The following is a 25,015-nucleotide window of genomic DNA, read 5'->3' on the forward strand; positions in this document are numbered from 1 at the left end:
GATTTGAACCTTCATGTGCGTCTTCTGTTCGCCTATTTTTCCTCGTGACAAGCAGCTCCCAGCAAACTAGAGCGGCACTGACTGGTTGATGTGACACCAGAGACATGATATGTAGCTGACTATACTTCACATGGATATTAAACACATATTTCTAACCATTTTAGCAACTGTATGGAGAGACAGAGGAGACCACATGTACTAGATGGTGACAGTAGGAAACCAGGGTTGGGTTGAATGATGGATGGATGGATGGATGGATGGGAGCTTGCTGCCATTGACTACTGTGTAAAAACAATGCTAATACGCCAATGGAGCTGTTAAATGATGGTTAAAAACCAAAGCACATGGCATTATTGCACTCCATTCAACTCAATGGTTTTTTTGGGGTGCCTCAGTAGTATTTTGAGTTGTTGTTCTGCAGTCGACCACAAGGAGAAAGTGGCAGAAAGGTTGACTCAACATGAGATATCAACGCCCTTTAAAAGATCTGTAGACTTAATATGAAGAGAAACGAAAAGGGAGACGATCTGAACAAGGCCAAAAAAAGAGAGAGGGATAAGAAAAGAAGGACAAAACAAGAACAATGAGGAGGAAAATGAAGATGAAGGAGGAGGAGGAGGGAGGTGAGGAAGAGTGAGAAGTGAGCGCTGAAAAAGTAAAGAAAAAGATGAAACAAAAGAAATGTTGATGTCCTAAAGTATTACGCTGTTATTTTCTCTGGCTCTGAAGAACACATTAAAGGGGGGAAAATGAATGATCCACAGAAATAAATATAAAGCGAACGGCTCTGAGAATGAAGATTGAGCGCGGTGTCATCTCATTTTTGGCCATGCAACAAATCTTGAGAGATATGGGGGATGTGAAACTGTGAGGTAGACCTGATGACAAAGCGACTGTGCGGCACAGCCTCTCTCTTTTTTTCTACTTACCAGTGTGGTGAAGATATAGTGATAATACTCTGTCATCATCCCCATGGCGAGAGCCTGAGAGAGAAAGTGACAGAAGGAGGCAGAGGGAGAGATTGGGATAGAGAGAGAGGGGGGGGATTTATAAATGAATAGGGAGGCAGATCCAATATTTTGTCATATTTTGCACACATGCACATACAAATGCATTTGTCTGTTTGTGTGGCTGTCTGTGTGGCTGTATTACCATGTAATGTGAAGAGGCATATACTCTGCCATACTTCTACAGCCACAGGCTCAGACTTAAGAAACAAACAACCACCCGCAAGAAGAAAAAAAAAAAGAAGAAGCTAAATAAAGCCATATATGGAGCTCAGTCTCATCATCGTACATATTTGACATGTGTAGGGAAACGTATAGGGTATAGCATGAAATCGAGATGTCGGGCATCTGGGTCATTGTCAGAAACATATATAAGGAAGACGCCCTGCTGTCATAAGAGCTCCATGATGGAGTTGTTGTTGATTTAGTTGTTCTGAAGCTTCGGTATGTTTGAAAAAGTAAAGAATAAAAACACAAGTGAGGTGTGACAAACATCACGCAAACATGGTGTGATGTGGTGCCTCCAGTCGTGGCTCTGCCAACCAGGAAACATTATGAGCAGCTCTCATTGGAAATAAAAGAAGAAACATAGCATGAGCTCTGGTTTGACTAGATATACTGTGATGATTTAGACTGACACATATACATAATATTCACCACCGTTTTCTTTCAATAGCCTGGTCTGAACACATCTACCGTACTTGTTCGCTCCGTCATTCAATAAAAGCAGCAAAAGGGTCAAGAGTTTTAAAAGTTGTCTGGGCTGCGAGGCCACAGTCAGTACAAAACGGATTTAGGTTCAATACCCAAACCACACGAGAGTGAGAGTGAGATGGAGAATAAAACTGACGGGCAAATTACTGCATTACGTTACATGTCACCACCGAAGCAGAGACTTTTAATTCACCAGTCAATCTCACTTCATACTTTAACCTACAGACGTCGGCGTCGGGGTCGACCGATGATTCAAAACAACTGCACCAGTTCCATTATTAGCAGCCAGCTGATGTTAATGAGCGTGTGCAATTACAGCGGTGGCGCTTGATAATCTATATATGTTTCCTGCAGCGAGCCCATTGTGGTCAGTGCTGTTTAAAAGACACTACAGTCGTGTGAAGAGCAGAGATGGATGTGGGCAGAGGGGGAGAATCTTAATTAATGGGGAAGCGGCGCTCTGCTGCTGCTGCTGCTGCTGCTGCTGCTGCCGGAGCTCCACTTTCTATTTTAGGTTGATTTGATGAATAAAGTTTTGCATGAGAATCTGAGTTCTGCCTTGTTCGTGTTCAGTGTGAGTCAGACTTTCTTTTTTTTTTGTCATCTGTCTGCAATTGCTGCTCATCTTCTGAAGCGACTCTGGTAGGTTCGCTGACAGGAATATGTACTCATTTGCACCATTACCAAGGCAATCTGTCTGTAAAAATGCACCTCTGAGATGAGATTTCTGAAGCCGAATCACCTCGCTCTGTATTATCATCCAGACTGTGTGTGTGTGTGTCTCTGTGTGCGTGTGTGCCACCTGCATGTAGCTATACAGTGGCGTCAGAGTCCTTCCCGCCGTGCAGAGACTCACTAAACCAATATGAATCATAGATTAGGACTGTGTGCAGAGGATGATTAAACAGGCAGGAAGGGATAATGGCTGCTGGCATCAGGTGGGAAACCTTCAGACTCTGCAGCCTTGTGTCTGAGGACCTGCCCACTCACCGCTGATTCACACGCTGCCATTTCCTGGATCTTCACATGAAGGATGAGCGCTGCAAACCTTTCAAAGATTCTCTGGCCTATCTATATTCTCCAATTTTGTTGTTGTTGTTGTTGTTAGTGAAAACAAATCAATAGAGAAACGCGTACTGTTGGGTTAGAATAGCTATTAGATTTTAAAAGCATCCATCAAAGCTATCCACAAGTCAAAGGGAGCACTCGCTGCTTTTGTTGAGGCACTTAAAGGAGCAACAGACACAACTCAAAGCAGATTTTCACATACATACATGTTACAGCAGCGTCTGTCTGTGCAAATACAACACAGCTGTAAACAACACTGAAGTGATAAATTACAGAGATTGTGATAGAAAGTGACAGGTTTCTGTCATCAGCAGCCACAGTAGAGTGATGCAGCTTTAAACCGAGAGCTAGGTCTAAATATTAACAGCTGTAAATGTTCAGATCTCATGTAGAGTTTGTGTTTGAGCTTGTGTTATATGTTGGACTGTTAGTGAGGTCTGTTCTTAGGCTTTAGATTTATTTTGAATTGTATTGATGTATCGAGGGAAGCTACAAATGTAAGCACACTACCTTACCTCACACTACCTTACCTCACCCACCGACCGACTGTACAATCTCCACCAGAGCTTCTTTCCAAAGAGGAGCAGCTTACTGCTGGCTAACAACGTTACAATGTGGGCTCACACACTTCCACAGCAGCTGTTACAATATGTTTTAATTAAGTGCTACTATAAAAAATATTTAGGCTAATCCAACTGTTTACTTGTTTTGCAAAAGTTAAATCCTTTCTAAAAGTTGATATTTAGACAGTGTGCACCTGTCAACTCAATTAATCGCAATATACACAATATATAATTGTGATTAATTGTGATTAATCATAATTGAAATACTAACTATTATAGGCAATAATATTACTTGATTTATGTTCCAACGGTTAATCTATTAGAGTTAATGGACGCAATTTTACAATTTGGTGAGAAATAATAACACGTGACACATGAAGTGATCGTTTTTTGCCACATTTTGATTTTGATTAGTGTATCGAAAGAAAAATGCATATGTATCCGACTGCACACCTCAACCTTTATGAACAAATCATATTAGAAGCTTTGTTGTGAGTGGAGAAGTTTGTCCTCCTGAAGCCGCCGTACATCTGACAGACCACCGTCCGCCACAGGAAACACTCAGATAGTTTACAACTCATCTGACACTGTCAAACCAAGAGTTTGAATTTTCCCACTCTCATCTGTGATCAAACCGGCCATGGCATCGAGTTTTACCTGATTCAAGCAGAGTGGGACTGGTCTTCACAGAACCCTATTTAATCCTCAAATACGGGACATTATTTTATGCTTTTCTTTTCTTTTTCTCTATCTCTTTTTTTCTGGAGGCTTTGCTCCAACATTATTTCATGTAAATGCACAATGACAATAAAGATCTTATGTCAATGGACGAGGGACCATAAATGGCAGGCTCTACCTCAGTCATGTGACATGATTAATGCTGAAGTTTTTTAATGTGTTAATGTTTCCAGATTAATAGCATGCGTTAACGTGTTAACTTTCACAGCCCTAGTTATAACTCTGACAGGCTCCACCCTCCAACACTCGACTTTTTATCTCTGTATCATGGCTCATCAGTGCAGCAGCCTTGTTTATCCTGTTTCTGAACTGATATTCAGTTCATATTCAGCATTTTCAGCTTTTTGTCTAGTGTGTGAATCCTACACATACAGCATGTATATTAAAGCATTCTGTAGTTTTCCGACCTCTCTGTTAAAATTGATCTTCTCCTCTTGACTGTCTCATCTTGTTGTCCTTGTTTCTCCAGTGTTTGGGGCTAAAGGTTCGGCCGACAGCTGATGACTACATACAATCTCTAACCTACTGGTGCATCACGTAATGAGAAAATCAGGGCCAGACAGTTAAGTCTTTCATTACCTCCCATTAGCGGGGTTTCTCTATGACATTATTAATGAAAGCAGTCCTTGACCTTCCATAGCAATCTACCACTCAGGCATTGATTAAACTCCCTGGGAGACAGACAGAGTGCTGGGGGGTGAATCATGTTGTCTTAAATATTTGATAAATCCTACAAGCAGGAGAAATATGAGCGCTTGTTAACGGAGCCACTCGCAGCAGACGTCCTCTTTAACGCAGTCATATGCATGACCTTCTTAATAAAGATACTGTGTAAAAAGGAAAAAGTCCAATCGAGTCACCTTTTCTTCCTGCGCTCCACACAATCTGAAGTGGAGCTGATGTTCATTTTTGAAGTTAGATCTTTAAACGTCTTTAATTTTTTTAAAGTACTAAATCTTTGTGCCTGAGTATATTTCTTATCATCAGGAGGGAAAATCCAACAAAAGAACACTTGAAATTGTTTTTTGTGGGACTGGCAGCTCCTTCAGGCTGGTTTTACTCCACTGATCCCTCAGATCTGTGGACTCAACCAGTGTGGCATTTCTGAAAAAGCTGTGACCAATTTGCAGCTAAATTATTTGTTTTGGATTAGAGGCTGAAATCGTCTGTGGGCAGCGAGTCCATCATCATCACACATACCTCCACTCTGTTCCTCACAGGATCAACAACAAAGGCTGCGAGTGTGAAATTAACGGTATTATGATCTTAACATATCTTGTCATCTCAATGTAAATGTGTCATTATCACGAGATAAAAGGATTGTGTGTTTCATGCTCTGTCCAATGGGATCCCATCATGTGGAAGAGTCTGTTTTCCCTGTGGATTGAAAGGAGATGTAATGTGTGCATTAGTGAGTGTATTTAAATCGGTGTTGGCCTGAACAACCCTGTGATTAGACCACAGCTGACTGGCTCCTGTCAGATGGCCAATAGACATAAGGAACCAAGATGGTGGAGCCAATGTAGTTCCCTTACATCACCCTTTCTCCTCTTTCTTTTCATTGATGTGTTTTAGCTTGGTTAAATTTGGACAGGTGATGGTGATTTTCTATTTCTTGATGGTTTGTTTTAGACCAACTCTCCCGCTACTGGAAATCACTTTGTGTAAATAAATCCAACAGTTAAAGGGGAACTATGTAAGTCCGGTCACTTTTTTGCCGTTTCTGTTGTTTTTTTTCCCCCTACAGTTTTGAAGTGTATATTTTACAAGACTATCATAAAAACTCAACTGTCCGTGGAGCAATGTCTACCGAGGTGGGTAACGTTATATATTATTTAAAGGGATACTTCACCCAAAATCAATAATTCACCAATTTTCTACTCACCGTCATGCCAAGGAAGGGTTCGGGAACTTTCAGAGTCATCAAAGCGCTTTAGGAGTTCCAGGGGGGGTCCAGCTGGCAACGGATTTTCATATAATGGCGGCGGATAGAGTTCACTTTTGAATCGTCCAAAACACACACTATGAAACATCCAGATACCTCCTACTGACCCAAGTGTCCTGAAGCCGCCACATGAAAAAGTTGATCAGAAAACATTAATTTGATCTCTGTTTAGCCTTGTTGTAGTAATAGCTCTCAGTGGCTGTGTTGATGTTTGTGCACATGCGCAAGATTGCTGCGAAATGTTGGTTTGTCATTGTAAGCCATTGGATGTATGATGGAAACACGGAAGAACATCTTGCAGCAAATGCGTTGGCAGCCGAACCCCCCCTGGAACTCCAAAAGCGTTTTGATGTCTCTGAACGTTCCCCGAACCCTTCCTTGGCATGACGGTGAGTAGATGATTGGTGAATTATTGATTTTGAGTGAAGTATCCCTTTAAGTTTCACAATGTGTATATCTGTGTGGTTTTATCTGTCATCAAGAAGAGATTATGGATTACGGGGCGTGTTTGTGTTGTGGTGCCGTAAAGTAGTCCATGTTTCGCACAAGACGAGATCTTGCAAGGTTGGTAACCATCACAATTTCTCTGAAGCTGTTGTGTAAAATCTGTGAGTGATCATCATTAGCCTGTTGGTGTTAATATACTCCACTGGTATGAAGGGTCTTGATGTTTTTATCAGCACTTTTTGAGTTGAACAGAGTTTAGTTTGAACCTCTCCCCCTCATCAGAGCTGCAGATCTTTACCAGATTGGCTGATGAAAACTTCTTACGTTTGACTAAAAGTGACTGTGTGATCATTTCACAAGTGCTATCAACATATTGAAGCACTGTGATAAATATTAGCCGTGTCTTTTTTTTTAAACTGGCTTGTTTTTAAATGACATTTCTTAGCAAACTGAACACACGCTGGTTTTCTCATTAACTCTTAAAACAGTGATGACATCTCCATCGATTCTGTGAAGCCGCTTTGATTCAGCAGCAGTGAACAGAGGAAATGTAGAATAGCTCCAGAAACTGAGGGCTTGTAGCTCGGCTGTTGCAAAGTTTCACAGTTTTTAAAAGGACTTTTCTGTGAGGTAAAAAAAAAAGTTGTGATTTATGATTAATGAGCTAACATTTGAAAACAGAAGAGAGCTGGGAGTTATTCCACCAAAAAGGTTACAGCTTTAAAATGATTTAGGAAATATTACTAGCTGCCACACAACAGGTCATTTTTACAGAATTATGTGAGTATTAGAAAAATATCTGCAGCACAGGCTCCAGGCAAGGAACAGTGGACTGCATGTCTGTGTGTGTGTTCACGGCAGCTACGTCTCTGCTACTGCAGCTCTGTGTTGTTATATGGGGCTTATAGGAAAGGTAACGTTTGTTGTAAAGGTTATTTTGTCCGGTTAATGATGGTGAAATAGTGACGTCCAGGCATTTGAGGCATCGTATGTTTCTTGTTATACTGATGTTGATCTACTGGAATATTAAAAAGTGACACTATACTAACATAAAGTCTGACTCTCAATATGTTCATAATTTAAAGGATCCACTGCAACATAAATATTGCAATGAAATGAAATATTGAGTCAGTATGTAAAAAAGGTCTTTGAAGTCACATGAATTTATCATCTACACTCAATGGCTGTTGGTATACATCATGACATTACAGACATGTACTGTATGTCACCGTGTATATTATAATGGAGATGTGTTAATCTCTTTGACAACAGCTGGAAGCGTGAATAATTTTTGACAGAAAATTCAAGATGATGCTCCACTGCCATCATATTCATGTCATTAGATTCTGAAACCGGGAAAATATGATATAAGCAAAGTCTGGCACCATAAAAAGTGCAATCGAGTGGTTGGTCATGTGACAAGACGTCACTACTCAAAGCTTTGGGAGCTTTGAGCACTCTATCAGCCAAATCCACTCTATTCAGCTGTTTATATCAAGCGGCATAAAGATGATTATCAATCGGCGTAGACTACCTCTTTCAATCCGATCGGAAATGTAATCAGACCCAAGTGAATCGGATCCATTAAGGTGTTTACATGAGACATTTTGAATCTGATTGACCTATTTATCTGATTATAAATAGGATTTTTGGACCCATGTAAACGCAGTTACTTTGTCATGTTGTATCTGAAAACTTACCTCCGGATTATTGACCTCCACAAGGACAACGGAAAGTCACTGAGCTAATCCAACACTCCCCAAACACCAATCTTGACCGAACCCTACAACTCTGGTCTCACAGATACATACACACACACACACACACACACACACACACAAACACACACCTGTTTGAGGATTCCTGCAGCCATCTCGTGGCCACAATCAAAGATGATGTGAAACTCCTTCCCCCTCTTCATCTCCTTCAACAGCGGCTTGGCGTCCTTGGTGTCTGCGGGCAGCTGCCGGATCTTTAACCGGATGTTGTACCGCGACGGCGCCTTTATAAGTTCCTGCAGCCGGATCAGACCTGTGGAGAAACCACACAAAGAAAAAAAAGTTGTTGATATTTGAGAAATGATCCCAGTGGCTCCTATGAGCGCCAAAAATAAAACGCCAAAATATATGTCTCTGCACATCAATCAAGGTAACAGCTACTCCTGATATATTTGGCAGTGGTGCTTCTGATTAGAGCTGGAGGGATGTGTTTGTGTTGCTGAAATCAATGGCTGTGTCCCAATTCAGGCCCTGGATCCTTGGGAGGATGCAGCACGGCTTCCATGGCTACAACGCAGAGCCGCCTCAACGTACAGGTGGCTAACAATTAATGGCACGCAAAGAATCTTGGGATACAGGAGGCCATGAAGTATAGGTGCAATGTGTCCTCCTAGAACCAGTGAGACAAGGCAAATTGGTAGCTCTTTAATTAACAGGCTGCTAATTACATGATAATGTCAAGAAATAACAAGTAATTGCGTCATAATGTCAAGAAATAACCTAGAAATAACGACCAATTTCATAGTAATGTCAAGAAGTATAGCCAAGAAATAACGATTGTTTGCGTAGAAATAGCCCAGAAATAATTGATTGTATGAATGAATGGATTTTTTATTTTCGTGTCATGCTACCATTGTGGTCCATCCCATATGGGATTAAAAGACACATTTACTGACAAATAAAAAAACTAGACATGTAATTGACAATTGCAAGGACTTGGTGCAGAAAAATGTTGGCCTTTCCCAAAAAATTCAAAGCACGAAAAGCATGTGTAATCTTTAGCCTTCATGAAAAACATGAGATTACTATGAAATTGACCGTTATTTCTAGGCTATTTCTAGACATTACTACGCAATTCGCTATTTCTTGACATTATCATGTAATTAGTGGCCTGTAAATGGATTTGCCGGCCTCATTTGCAGGATCCTTCAAAGTGGGACAGGCCTCATCACGACGTTGTGACGAATGCATCCTCCCAAGGATGCAGCCCCCAAATTCAGACACGGCTAACGACTCTTTGACGACTTCTCCTTCTAGATTTCCCTCTGACTCTCCGTTTCCTCGTCCTCCATCTCCATATCTGCCTCTAAACGTCTTTTAACCTGCATCGCCTCACTATCAGCAGACATTGATGCAACTATACAAATATTCTTGCAAACACAAGAGAACAAAAGGCATATATCAATACTGCACATTACCTGACATTCATCATTCATCATAGATGACATTGATTCTGTGCTCCCTATCGATCCCCCTCCCCTCCTCTCCCTCTCTATGCTGCTGCTCACTGTTGTGTATAGGATGTGTGTGAAGTCAACCTTGCCTGGAAATTGACTGGGACTTCGGCTGAAGCACAAACATCTTAATTTTGACAGATAAGCCTCGACTGTGACATCCAATAAGTATTCCTGCTCTCAGTGGCTGATCAATCATTTCTGTGTATGTACGTATACATCGCAGACACAGAGATTTTATAGATTGGATTTTGTGCTGTGTGCATTTTCTTCTTCTTCCTCCTCTCCTCTTCATAGAGATTAAGATTAGTTTTCAGCATATTCAACATGAACTGCATGGCTGATGAATGAACGCTGGTTACGATGCAGCGTCTGTGCATCAGATTGGTGTGAGGTTTTGCATATAGACAGTTCTCTGGCCTGTTGATCAAAGGCTTCAACACACAACCCATGTTTACTCATCAAAACGCTGCAAATCATGTCAGAAACAATGGTCGAAAAAAAAAGAATAAAAGAAAGAAATGTGGAGGCGTTGGGATTTGGACACTTGCGTATTGTTTCCAACAAACAGTTGGTGCTGATGTCTTTTTATTTCTCGTGCCTACAGCGACCGCAACTTCAACCACGGCGGTGGCCAATCAGACGAGGCTCCATTTCATAACCGTCATTTGCATTTTGGAAAGCACTGCACTTTTTTTTCCTTTTTTTTCTCTCTCTTCATGGCATCAAAACCCACTCAAGTTTAAATATAACATGCATATCATCAATATAAGTAAAATCACACACAGTCCCATTCTCAGTGACAGATAACACAAGTTAACTGGTGAGCTGCTGAATTACTGACATATATGATGTAACAATGAATGCAATGTGGTCAAATGTATTAAATGTAGCTTCTATTGGTGCACAAGGACAAAAACATATTTAATTTTGATGAATATATTTTTGGTTAAACGACTAAAGACATGAGACATCAGTAAATCCTCCAGTCCTGATTTCAGTCTGATAAAAACTAACAAGTGTCTGAGACTAAACAGGATGTCGGGGACGTTAAACATCATTAAGTTGAACATGAGGACTGATCTACCCACCCGTCCATTTTTAAAGCATCTCTCACTAACTCTGACTGAGGAAAGGCTTTAAGAGCTCAGAGTCAGATCTAAATACAAGTTGAAGTTCAGTGGTGGTGACAGTGGAGCTGCTTTTAACAGCCAGACATTAGTTGTAGTGGTTCTTCTTATTGGTTTAGACTCCAGAAGTGAAGTGGTTTCATTGGTGAAAACCAGTCAGGATCATAAACTGGTGTTTGTCACACTGTTTATTTTCAACAATAATCTAAAAGACAATGAAAAAAGAAAAATCCTGCTGGCATGGAGGGAACCATGGTGATGACACCATCCAGGTTGGCCGACAGAAATACATCAGGCCTGTGGTGAAATTCACAATAAATAATACATTTTATGATACATCTTGCTGCCTACTCACATTGTCCTGAGGTTTGCTGCTATGGTTTGTTGGACTGATGAAGAATAGAATTGATCTTAGATACAAAATTATACATGTTTATGATCATTTACAATTACAATGTATACTTTAATAAAGTATAAGTTTAATAATGTCTTGTATGAAAACAGTGAATGTTCTGTTTGATCCTTTGCAATGAAAAATGCTGAAATGCAGTGTGCACAGCTGAGATCTGGCACTTTGCCTTTAGCAATTGAAGTAGGGACGTATAAGGGTGCACCACAGTGTTTTTGTGTTTTGTGTGACCTTAATACTGTTGGAGATGAATTACATCTTCAGTTTCAATGCCCTTTGTATGACAAACTGAGACAGTCCCAGATGAAGAATCCAGACTTATTCTGGATGCCTGAGCATGAACTGTTGTGGCGGTTTTTAAGGAGATCTATGACAGAAAACATTATAAAATCATAAATCACTGTTTACTTTATTGTATATCTTTGAAGATTGTTTGTGTTTTTGTTAGTTTTTAGTTTTTTCTCCTTTATTTTATTTCAAGATGACACGCTAGCCCAAAAAATGTGCATGACACTTATATAAGACTAATCAATCTATCAGTATATGCAGCGAAAAGTTGCTGTGCTTGTACTCAGTCTAAAGTGAAAACTAAATAATCACCAGTGGATTCACGTCGGCGGGACCAGATGTTATTTTAAATACTGGCCCAGTATCAGTGTGTGCACATCAGCACAGCAACACAGAAAAGAAGGATGAATCTAAAGCAGCACAGCAGTCTCCTGTGTCTCTGCCCACAGCCCACCGTCCCCAGCTGTTTGGCCTATGGCATTATTTGTTTACTTCCTACTTCCACATGAGTGCACTGCACCGTGGGAAACCGGCAGCCCGCAGTCTGCCGGAGCTTCGGCGGCAAGTCGCTGGTGTCCATTAAATCAAACACTCTGTCGCACACTGATGATGATATCCCCAGAGTGTTGACCTGTGAGACACCGCCAGTGTTGCATTAACCGTTGCATGACAAAGCGACTCCTCGGCCGTGATTCACCGCGGCTCGATGGCGGGGCTTCGACTGTGTGGGATATAAACACAGCAGACTCACAGCATCGCAGCTACATCTCTGTGTGAAAACAATACTTTGAAATAGTGGGACACACAGGGTTAGTATAAAAAAAAAAAAAAACTTAATGGATTCCTATACGGTCCACTGGCCCACCAATGTGGCAGCCCTTTGGGATTTGTCCCGGTAAACCCGCCGGCCGGTCCGACTCCGTCTCACATGAGCAGTGGCCCGACCGTTCACACCAGAGACACTTTTTTTTTTTTCCTTCAGAGGCCCGGTCAAAGAGATTTTTTCGCTCCTCTGCTCTTTTCTAATCACGTCGAGCCGACAGCCGGGGTCGGCTCCACAACCCTCCGAGTATCAGCAGCAGAGCTAATGGATGGATGAATTTACATGCATAATGTAAAGCTCTTTATGTGCTCCTGGATAAACGGGGCATCACTTCTCTAACAATGAAATTAAAAGAACAAGAGGGAGAGGGAGAGAGGCTTCACTCCTCTTCACTGTGTGTGTGTGTGTGTGTGTGTTACCTCACTTGCTCTCTGTGTAGAAACCAATGACAAATATGTGGAGTTAAGTGGTGCTTTAAATCACTGAGCATCATTACTGCCGATCAGATTTATTTATTGATCGATGGAAGGTGGCAGGAGGCCCAGACACACACACCTGTGGGGTCACAGTGTCGACAGTGAGATGAACCGAGCGCAACTCCACCTGTCTGTCATTGTAGTAAAAAAAAAGCTTCTTTAAAAGCTTGTGTGTAATGTCATTACATAAAACCTGTTAAGGTATTAGAGATACAGTATGTTTTATAATGGACAACTGCAGATGAGAGAAATGTGTCTGTGCTTGACTGTCAATTAGAAGTGGAGTAGAAAACAGGTGCCTCCGAGTCACATATTGTTGACCAGTCCATCAGCTCTACAAGGACTATGTCACTCAGTAACAACATTACCCAACGTCTTTATGTTACTTAAAGAGGAAATATATACAAGTCTGGTCTCTTCCCCGCTGTGTTGCTAACCCTCCTCTCGGCCATGTGCATTTGTTTACAATGAAGCCGGCGAGAAACATAACGTTATATATCATATACGATGTTACGATGTGTATTTCTTATCTGTCATAAACAAGAGATTACGGGTTACGGGTGCGTTTGTGTGGCGTTGCCGCAGAGACGAGAGCTGGGACACCGGGTCGGAGGCTCTGATCTTACAAGGTTGGTTTTCAGCCAAGAGACGCTAGGTGGAAGGCAGAGAGCCTCCATTCTCCCTGGAACTAGTTAAGCTATTTATTAAACCATCACAATTACTCCAAAGTTGTTTAATTAAGGTAAAAATGTAGCACAGTTAAGCCACAAATCCTGCATAGTTCCTCTTTAAGTCATTGGAGGTCTTGAATGTACCTAAAGGTCTGAAAAAGGAGGCGGACACTGAAGGGACCACAAACAGCACTCTCTCCTCTGACCACTAGTGATGCATTATTAGGGGGTGTGGCACTTCAGATCTGGATGACGATAGAAGCCATATCTATCTTTATTTACCATATATGATGTGTAGAAAATGTTTTTTGGAGGGCATTTGATGCTGTCAATCATCTCTGGAGCTCACAAACTATCATCATGTGTTGTTTGTTTAATCTATACACACGATCATTGATGTTTAAGACATTAGTGAATGTTTTTTGCCATAAAATAAAAGAAATTATTGGCTTACTAGAAAAATAAATTCACCGTAAATCAGGTCTGGTTGTTATTTTACAGCTGCTCCTTTGAGCTTTCGATCATGTTCACAAAAGGTTTGTTTACTTTTTCTAGAGTTTTAAACGCACCTCAGTCAGGGGGTCGATTTAAATAATCTAATTATTCAATCTACAAATATGACATCTGATCTGAAAAACATGAACTTTAAATAATATGTAATCATCCAAACCCTCAGAGTTGATCCCGTGGGAATGAGCCGTCTCTACAGCTCCTGTTGGAAAAACATCTGTCCTCATCTGTCCACTGCCTGTGCTCCCTTACAAATGTGTTATTATTTTCAGACAACACCATGTTTTTCGGAGCCCTTGAGCTCTGCCATCCCCCTTTGTGCTGCAGGAACAAATAGCTCCCACTGTCTCCCCGGGCAACAGGCCAGCGGTGTTTGTGTGTGTGTGTGTATGTGTGTGTGTGGACCCGAGTCAAATGAATTTGACACCTACACTCTCAAACAAATTATCAATAAATAACATAACACAACTGAGTTTGGAGGACTCCTCATGTCTGCTCTTGGACTCCAGCCGGACAACTTTGAAAGACGCTCCTCACGTCGGGTCAATCCATGTATTTTTAGGAGTTTGCAACAAAGAACTGGCACAAAATCCGATCTGATTCACTGTGTACGTGACAGATGGACAGACGCGTGGACAGATGGACTCGTGCTGATCCATTTAGGATTTCGCCGCAGCGCCCCACCGCGTCTCCGCAAACTCTCGACGTCTCAAAGAGTCGAGGTCTTCCAACACGGTTTGGACGTGGAGTGATGATGGGCTACAAAAATAAATAAATATATAAATCTCCTCTGGCTTAATCTGCATGTTGATTATACAAGTTGAGTGTTGAGTGGAGGATCAGGTGGGAGCAGGAGCGGCGGCAGCGGTTGTGCAGCAGCGATCCCAGTTTTTACGGTTAGTTAGTCAACATCAATAAAAGCGGGCCGACACATCTGACTGCTGCACTCGCTCATCATAAACACCTGTCAGAGCGCCGCTTCTCCAGCTTCTTCCTTTCTCTCTTTAAAAACATAAATAAATAAATAAATAAATAAATGATAGAAACCGCTTCCCCGCTCCACTCTGCATGGGCGCCGGCGCTGATCAGTATTGACGGTGCCTAATGCGCGGCGACTGTTCTAGGATCCATATTTAACTCTGCATGAATATTTCATCCACTCTAAGCGTTTATTACGGGGCTGTCTGGGAGTCTCCTGAGCGTAAAACAGTTTGGCTCGCCTGTGATAAATATCCTTGCGATGGGGGGGAACGGCCCCTCAAACTCCCCCCGCCCCCGCCACACTCCTTTCCCCCCTCAACAACTCCCTCTCCAGCGAACCGCCGGCGTCGACGGACGACGAGGAGCAGAAAAAGTTCCCTTCACCGGGGCCGCTCAATCATTATCAGCCACTGGAAGACATTAAAGTGATTCCCCACAGACGGCCGACGCACAGCGTTGCATGATGGGAGCGATGGTTGATGAGTCACTGAGCCGCAGACTCCCAGGGTCAAGGTTATTAATGCGATCCTCGCCACATCAGCGGGCTTATTTATGTTCAATTAAATGCGTGGAGAGCGTTGGAGAGAGATTAAAGCGCGGCCGGCAGTCAGAGGTTCTAATGGCTGCTCAGGAATGTGGAGGCAGAACACGCTGCCACCGCCGCCGCCGCTATAAATACACCTCCGGGTGTAAATGTGGGCCAGCCACAACAGTAAAAATGGTCTTTGTTATTAGATACACTGTAGTTCCTCTAGCTCTAAATCATTCTGTGCTGTAAAAAATATAAAAATAAAGAGCCTGTTCCCTGAAACACCACTTTATTTTTCTGCAATTAACTTCCACACATATACTCTTAGCACGTATTAAACCCACAGAGGGGGATGGAAAGTTGTTCTTCTGCCACGAAAACGAGTTCAAAGTAATTAATTTTGGAAAATGGGAGCAAATATATTTAGTTACTGAATATCAAGATACACAATGCACAAATCAAAGGCAATGAAACGCAGGGGTGGAGCAGGAGAATGAGGCCCAGCGGGCCTGTTCTCCTCTTCATACATCTACTGTCACACAGTTAGTCATTAAATCAGCTCAACACTAAACACCAGCTCCTGGAGCGGCTGGTGGCTTTAATCTGTTCACACCACGTTCACACAAATATTAAAACTTCACAAGACCGATGGAACTCTATTTTATTTTTTATTTATTTTTACTTTTAAACAGGCCTGATTGATGTTTATATTGGTTGTCATAGTTTAAGTCAAATTTATTTATTGGTGTTTTAGGTCAGATTACTGTTCATTATTATTGACAGACAGGTTATATCCACTGGTTTTGAATGGATTTGATTGTTTCTGTGGCTCTAATGTTTGGTTTTATAAGGTATTGTCAAGTTTTTGTTCTGTTTTAATTGTCTAATTGGGTGTTAGGTGTGGCTGACTCTGGTGCAATGATCCTGACAGATAAACAACAAACTAAACTAAACTTAACTTAACTGTTTAACTCCTATATGGTGTTCCACCTGCTAGTCTCTGGTTCTGGTTCCTCCTCTGACTGAAGCTCAAACACATGGCTGAGTCTGTTTGATGTTTCCAGCTTAAAACATATTGATGCTCTCTGCTCTTTCACTTGGATGACCTGGTGGGCGGAGCCTAAAGCCTAAACTCAGGTTTATCAATCAGGAGGTAACCAGTGATAGGACATCATCTAGAGCTGCTCACTATTTTACAACCAGGATGAGACAATTGTAAAATAACAATAACTAATACCAACAAATGCAAAATAACAATAGGTAATACCAATAAAATCCCTCATCCTGATTTATTCATTCCACAACTCATGCAACAGGCGAGTTGAAGAAACACTTCATACGGTTTCATCAAACAAAGCATTACAAAACAAACATGACAGCCAATCAGATAAGTTGCTCTGCAGATACTAAGTTTTGAAGAATGAAACTAATACGAGACTCATTAATACTCACTGGATATAAATGTCGTAGTATCCAAATGAGATGAAACGTGTTGATGAAGAAGAAACTTCAAAATAAAACTGCTAATTTTAAAAATGACCTACTTTCTACTTTTGCTTTTCATTTTCCCCCTTTATCTCTGCCTGTTTGTGTGTTTATAACTGTTTTTTATCACACATACATGTAAAGTTGCTCATAGAAAAGAAAACAAACGAAAATAAAAACAAACACCTCCTTCTTAAAGCAGCTGCTTCTCACACAGCAGCACCTGTAAACGTTGCTGTTACCGACATCACAGTGCAAGAGCCACATTCATGGATCCACTTCAGCCTGGCATCTGACACCGACGCCGTTTGTTGCCTTCACTCCTCATCAACACTTTGTGCAGATGTTGTTTTCACTGCTGCACTGTCACCATTAACACCCAAAGGCAGCTAAAAGGCAAAGTGAAGACAGATAGAAGAAGAGTAGTTTTTCCATTCACACCTCCTCTCTGGGGAAATCAGCCGTGTAAGGAAAAAGCTCATATTATACAACTATACAAGATTTAAAAGGTCTCCTGTGGCTGAGTGTCCTGAATTTTCCACAAACCACGAAAAATATAAAAGAACTGAGAGAGTAAATATGTGATTAAGACAGAAATGTGGTGTATTGGTGCTGTTGGTTGCAAATCATCAACAACAAATAACCTTTCCCATGTGAAACTGAGGATTGACTATAGGAGCTTTGGATCTGTGTTTTTGTTCATTATTATTCACCTCTGTTCCTATCATCATCCTTTCTTAGATGTTTTACACTTACTAATGATGTTGTGTTTGATAATTGTGATGGATTATAAACATAACATTCAGGTGAACCAGTATGATGAAGGTGTCAATGATGCCACACATCATCAGCTTCACCATGTGTCGATTTGATTCTCACATACTCATTAGTTCAAATCAACATGTTCCTTTGTAGTTTGGTATTGAGTATTCATTCAGTATTATTGTTCCTTCAATCAGCCATTTCCAGTTTTAATCCACGCCAGGTGTTAATATTCAGTTTGAGCTCCAGCTCTTCTCTGTCTGTTTCTGTTGGAGCTTCTTCTGTAATTAGCTTCATTCCATCTGTTGTGATGTGACTTAATTATTCATGTCGCCAGGAACCAGTCGATGTTCTTTTTCATCCCAAATTGTTCAGTTCCCTTTGATTTCATACTGGTCCAACTGTCCTTAGTTACTCTCAAGTCAAAATGACAAAAGACACAAGACAATATAAAACACAGAAAACATTGCGGCTGCCATTAGCATTCCAACGCTGGCCGAGTGGGATTAGCACAGTGGATTGTGAAGAGTCAGTGAGCCCTTCTCTAAACAGGCTGTTGAGTGGTAGTGGAGCGTATGATGGGACTGGGACTGCTGGTGTGGAGCCTCACACACATCAAATTGAAACAGATTAATGGAGGGGTCCTGGGACTCCGGCTGAGAGTGCGCTCTGGTAGAATATATATGCTCTTTAACAAGAAGAGGCATATTCTGAACCTTATATATATTGCACTTTACTTAACAACATTACTAAGAGCTTTACAAAAAAGAATAAATAGGAAGAGAAATAGAATCAATTCGATCAAAATGATAGTATGAATAATTTATCTCAAGTGCTTCCATGAAAGCAACAGTTTTATAAAGTTTATGAGGAACCAGAACAGAGCCTTGAGGGACACCATATCACCACTGGGCCATGCAGGAAGTGGAAAGCGTGCTGTTAGCAGGAGGTGAATGGTGCAGCGTCTGCACTGTAAAGAGCTCTGAAACTGGACTAGAAACACTTTTATTGCTCATAAAAGAAATCAACTTAGGAGAAATTACTTTGTATAGAAAAAAAGACAGCTTGGAGATTGGTCTATAGCTGCTGAGGGAGAGTTGGGTCTAAATTAAGTTTCTTCGGCAATGAATGAATAATGGTGTGTTTAAGACTGTCAGGGAAAAAAAAGAGACGCAAGCGAATTGTTGAAAATGTATAAAATGACAGAGCTAACAATGGAAAATCTCTTGTTCAGCAGCCTGGTGGGGACGGTATCGAGGATGTGGAGGACTGCACTCTCCCTCACTGAAGCTGTAATGGGCTGAAAATGGGAGATGGAGGCAGAACTAACACGGGGGATGGGGGGAAAAAAGAGGGATGGGGCTGAATATTGGACCTGATACTCAACCTTTATTTGCAACGCGAGCCAGATATTTCTCACTCAGTTCCAGGGACCATGAATAACAGAGTAAACTACTTTAACTAACTTCTATGTCGGCTAGAGTCACGTAAGAAATGAACCATGAGGTCTTGGGTAATGGTCACATCTGTGGAATCTCCATGTAATTAATGAACAGCTGTGGAAATTACGCAACTAGGAAGCCCAACAAAGCTGCATATGATGGTTTATCAAGATGCAAAGATACCAATACAATGTTAGTAACAAACTGACATTTTAAAAAGGATATTCAAAATGATCCAAGGTAAAGGGCCATTACCAATGTGGCTTTAATGACAATGCAAAAGTTGTCCAATGTTAAATTGCTATTTTACTCAAGCTAATCAGACATCAGCTAATTAACTCACAGCTAAAGTGTTGGTGAAAACTCACAGCTCAGTCTGAACTTAATCTAATATCCACAGCTACTGTGAATATCTACCATTGTGTACTGTGTTTTCCACATTTTTTCCTGCTAATGGATTAATACTGTCCGATCTTTATCTCAGGTTTGTCTTCACCTTCCCATGGAGGAGTTTCTTTTTGGGTGTAGGGATGTGTCTGTAGAAATTTACATATTCTATTTGTTCTGTGTTTGTTTTAAATAGATTGCACTGAAATCAATTTATGCAATCTGTACAATTTGCTTACATCAACAAATTCCCTCTTCCTGCATGTGGTGGGTTTGCTCATGAAGGTGATGATGCAGTCAGCACCAGGTCTGGACAGTTTACATTCACCTGAGTACTGTGCTTAGGTATATTTTGCGATTATCTATTTTCCTTGAGTATTTTTTTTAAAACCTCTGACACTCTGTATTTCTTGTTTTGAAGCACCTTTTTGCCAATGTATGGATTTTGTTTTATCTTTGAAAAGTAGATAGATGATTTACTCACAGAGGAAAAACAATCACATCAATCAAACTCCTGCACTGTCAGTCACTGTCAGTCTTTCAACCTGTCACTATCCAAACAATGGTTCATCAAATAAAGATGTGGCAGAAGATTCTTCACCAGAGACCTCTGATGAAGGTTTAAATATAAAGATTCATTACATTTTAGATGTTCATTGAGTTTCCTACAACTGAACTTCATCACTGACTAAAATAAAAAATAGTTTTAAACACTTAAACTACTAGAGTACCTCATTTAAACTGAACAACTTGTCCCACAATCTTGTAGTAGAATCTTGACACAACACTTCACTCTCTAACTATAAAGAGCTGTCAATACAGAGAAGCTCAGCACAATAAAGACATCAATCATCTGTTATCTATCTGATTGTGGGAGGTGTCAGCTGCCAGAAGAATCAGAGACTTCACCAGACTTTACTGAGTTAAATAGACACTGAATAGTTAAAAAGAAAAAAGAAAAATAATGGGCTGGGTGTTCAATTGGAAAGTTCGTCTCAGACTTTAACTCATCAGACACGGTAATCAGGATGTCAATTAGGTCGTGCATGGTGCACCACCTCAGAGCTAAAAAGCACCAGCTCAGCCTCCACAGTAACTGGTCAATGGACTGCTCTTATATACGTAGCACTTTCCTTGTCTTATTGAGCGCTCTAAGTGCTCCACCATACATGTCACATCCATCCTGTGTGAAAAGCCCAACATGTTAGTTAAAGTCCAACATGGAAATACTCATTTCACCAATAGAGGCCAGACTTTGCCCTTTGAAACACAGTATATTACAAAAATGCTGCATTTCACTGCAGTAACTCGGGTAAGTATTGTTGCTCTATCAAGTTTGGGGCCGTAAGAAACAGAGATTAGAGAAGAAAAATTAAAGCAGCAGAGTTTGTGAGGTGATATCCTGACCTTCAGTCCACAGGATGTGCTAAATTTGCTGTTGTAAGTCTACAGTCTGAGTCTGAGCTAAAAGTTTGCCTGAGCTAAAAGTTTGCCTTTAGAAAACTAATTGAGAGCCAAAACAACACATTAGTCACTGTATCCACTTTCCACAGGCTGAGTCCACTGTGGTAAACTACACTGGCCCCATGAAAATACAGAAACATACTGCCACTTCAGTCTACAACACAACATGAATTATTCTAGCAGACTAGCTGAGACGAGAAGACATGAAGGTCTGATCCTCACCACAGCCTGGGAGGCACGCAATATTTTTTTACTGGACGACAAGTCCAACAGGTTGACCACTTTAGTTTTCCCATTGTATTGAGTATTTGCAGAGCTTGTTGCTGTCAAATTGATGAAGATGTTTTCTGAATCTGCAGTTGCAGTGTTTTGAACTCTCAGGGCCACCATAGTTATCTGATTGTCTGGACATTTTGAAATTGGAACAAGTGTCAACGAAGATGTATTGCTTTAAAAACAAATAAACTGTGAGGAAGAAAAATCTGGTGATCTGATCTCCTTTGTTTTCTCTCTTGAGTTTATGATTTGAGAACAGGAGACAAAATGTTTTCCCAGTCCAATCTTCTCAAAGGTTACTTCTTGTTCTTTTTCAAACTTGAAAAGAAAAACTGGATTTAACAAAGATCAGACAGGCACACCCTCTAAATACCACTGTGGCCTGTCAGATGAGGCTCTTCATTATTTTTTGCCTCTCTCAAATGATGACTTTAGAATTACACCATGCAGCCATCCATATTACTTGCACTGAACATGTTGTCAAGATGACCTTTCATCAAGCACCACAACCAGAAAGAAAAGGAGAAGCCAGTGATGGATTACAGACTTTGAGTAAAAGCATACGGCAATAAAAAAAAAATAAAAAAGAAAGACAGAAAAGTGCTTCACAGGAAGTTTCCGAGGCTTAAAAAGTAAAAGAGTGCAGAAAAATTAAAAATGACTATGAGCTGAGTCACGGTGAACGGAGATGTGATTCGTCAGAGGTAATACAGCATCTCCTTCCTGTCCTCCGTCACCTCGGGGACGGTTTCAGAGCGCTGCTGCTGCTGTGATATAAAAACCAGGGTACAGACAGGAAGCACTTGACTGGGCTGATAATGAGCCTGATGTTTTTGCACTGGAAGCAGCGGAGCCAAAGTTTTCTATTAACCCAACGCTGCGATCCGTGGTGCAGTGTCACAACAGCCCTCGGCCGGTGCTTTGAAACACAGTGTGGACGATTTGGTCCTCGTGATTCTTCAAGATCTTGTTGATCCATTGATCATCTCAGAGGAGTGGAGCAGAGACGCAAGCTGCTCAGAGCTACACTATGGAGGCTAATGGGATTTCTTGGTTTCCCTCATCAAACTCATCAAACCACGCTATGAAATAATAACGGAGTTGTTTTCGAGGTAAATTAATGCAAAACTACTGATGCACGTTCCCGTCTGGGGCAGTTTTTCATCAAGCAGTCTCTGCATTTGCCTCTTAAACAACTCTGTCTCGTAACGTGCTGTTATTATCTCATAGCGTGGTGAATGTGCAGGTCACAACTTGTCCACCAGAGCGTTTTGGAGTTGTTGGATTGTGCATTTGATGAGTTTGATGAGGGAAACCAAGAAATCCCATTAGCCTCCGTAGTGTAGCTCTGAGCAGCTCGTGACAAAATGTTTTCTGCTCCGCCATTCTACAAATAGCTTGCACCGACAATTAAAGGTAACAAACCTACTCCTAAAACTATAGGGATTATGGCAATGGGCCAATTTGCCAAAATGTTGAACTATCTCTTTAAAGCAACTTGTGGTGCCTTTAGCCATTATTGTCCCACTCTTTGGAACTCTTTTGTCCTTTGTCTTTTCTGTATCATTTAGAGCACATTGAGTCTACACCTGGCGTATGAAATGTGTTATATAAATTAATTACTTACATACAAGCTGACGTTTTCTGACGTGCTCTTATTAGTATTGCAGTCAAGACCACCTAACCCAAGAGTCAAGACCAAGACCAAGACTTTGAGGGGGTTGAGACCGAGTCAAGACCAAGACCAAGAAAAAATGTACAGTAGGTTGAAAATGTGGTGTCTCAAGTACTAGTTCCTTGTCAAAGATAGAGCACTATCTTCAAGGTGCAACCATCCATAACCTGCTGCTCTGGTCTTTCTCAATAAGACTCAAGGAAATGATCTGAATTGATTCAACAGCTGGAGGCCAAGCGACTGCTGCTATAAATGACAGGAAGTTCAGATCCTTTATGGTAAAGAACGCTGCTCTGATCGGAAAAAAAGGGAGCTGTATGAGTTCCACGTTGTTTTTAATCTTTAACGCTTGCTTGTACTGACGGCATACCGCTGCTAAGTTTCCATTAAATTCACCAAACACATTCACCTTGCCTCTGTTGAATTCCACTAAGAGATGGCATAAAGGTTTTCAATAGACCTTTTCAGGAAGTCTCAGGATCACCAGACGACCTTCTCCGCACTCATAATGAAAGTGTCAGTATTAGCTGGGGCCTTTGGTTTCACTGTACAATGCTTGGGTCCATTTATATGACTCTGTATTTTGTTTTCTTTCCAATAACTCTTTGTCGAATCGTCTTGAAACTTCACAGATGTTTTGTAGAGTAAGTGTTTGTTTGCTGTGACTCTTTGCTGTGATTCCACTGATGCATGATGTTGTGTCGCTACCAAAGTTAAGACCAACCCTGCACCACCCTTCTCCAACACAGAGACATCACTGTGTTGCATGATGAAGCTTTTGGCTTCGTCCTTATCAAACCTCAGGAGAAAGACAAGAGGAGATAAAAACACCCATGGTAGCCTGAAGGACTGAAATAGGTTTAATTAAGCAATTAAAGACATATTGATCTGCAGTCACTTTCTCTCTCTGTCTATAACCCCCCTCTCTCTATCACACCATGAGTGGCCTCTGAGCAGCTTGCCAAGCTCATAAATTATAAATAAATTCCTTAAGTGACTCAAGCCTGATGATTAAACATGTCTAAACATGTTAATTAGCCTTCCAACTATTCAGTTATCCAGTTTATATTAGTCTGTAAATGTTAATAATAATAATAATCAGCAGTATTGGAGATGGTTGGTCCTGTGTATTCTGAATGACCACTGTTCAAACTATATATTTTCCTTAATATTCTGTGTAACACGCTGTAACAAACTATTGTGTTTAGCACCACTTTTGATTGACCACAGAGATAAGCTGGAGTATCACTGAAGCCAGCATCTTTGCAGTGTAAAACTCAATTAAATTAGTCTCCCTGGAGTAATAAACGTTCCACATCAGTTCCTCCCCCATTTCTTGAAACAAAGGAATGAATATTTATTAAATGCAAATTTCAAAATCGGGGGAGCAAAAGGCCGTTTCTCTGCCTAGAACACACTCCTAGGGTGGTCGGATGGTTAAAAAAAAGAGAAGACGATCTGACTGGCTCTGTTTCTTGCTTCGCTTGTTTTCCTTCTCAGCTTTTTTCTTTGTCCTTTAACATTTCCAACAATCTTCTCTCCTCGTTTTACTTTTTCATATTCCTGGATTTTCTTTTTCCTCTTCAGAACTAGTGCAGAATATTTGGGGGAAAATAAATGAAATGATGAATTAATTATCCAAATAATTGCAGGTTTAGTAGCTGCAGCTGTACTCTGAGGTGGATGAGACTGACTCAGCTTCTCTCTGTGGCAGACTGAAGTACTGCCTCATCTGAACCAGGGGCAGCAGCAACAACAGTCATGACTGAAGACTATATTGTTTGATTACAGATGAACATATGTGTGTGTGGAGTCCATAGTGTGAACAACAGAGAAGCAGTTGTGTTTTATTGTGTACTACCCTGTTCTCTCTTATGACCTAATCAAAGTGTGTAGCAGCAGCAGTAGCAGCGGCGGTGGTGGTGGTGGTTGTTGTTGTTGTAGTTGTGTGTTTTCAGGTAGTTGTATGGATATTATGGGCTGGCTGGGAGAG

The 25,015-nt window shown here is 41.0% G+C and overlaps 1 protein-coding gene across 3 annotated transcripts in view; it reads right to left on the reverse strand.

The window, feature by feature from the left end:
* Positions 1-25,015, reverse strand: part of grik2 (glutamate receptor, ionotropic, kainate 2) — a 322,650-nt gene that overhangs the window by 179,476 nt on the left and 118,159 nt on the right. For all 3 annotated transcript variants that reach the window (XM_085803022.1, XM_085803021.1, XM_085803023.1), the window contains exons 4-5: positions 8,332-8,513; positions 930-983 (exon numbers count right to left, since the gene is read on the reverse strand). In XM_085803022.1, the coding sequence (XP_085659148.1) occupies positions 930-983; positions 8,332-8,513 (236 nt within the window). The remainder of the gene's footprint in view (positions 1-929; positions 984-8,331; positions 8,514-25,015) is intronic.

Source organism: Trachurus japonicus, chromosome 16 (assembly GCF_045865225.1).
Source record: "Trachurus japonicus isolate A0001 chromosome 16, Traja_1.0".
Classification (NCBI taxonomy): Eukaryota; Metazoa; Chordata; class Actinopteri; order Carangiformes; family Carangidae; genus Trachurus; species Trachurus japonicus.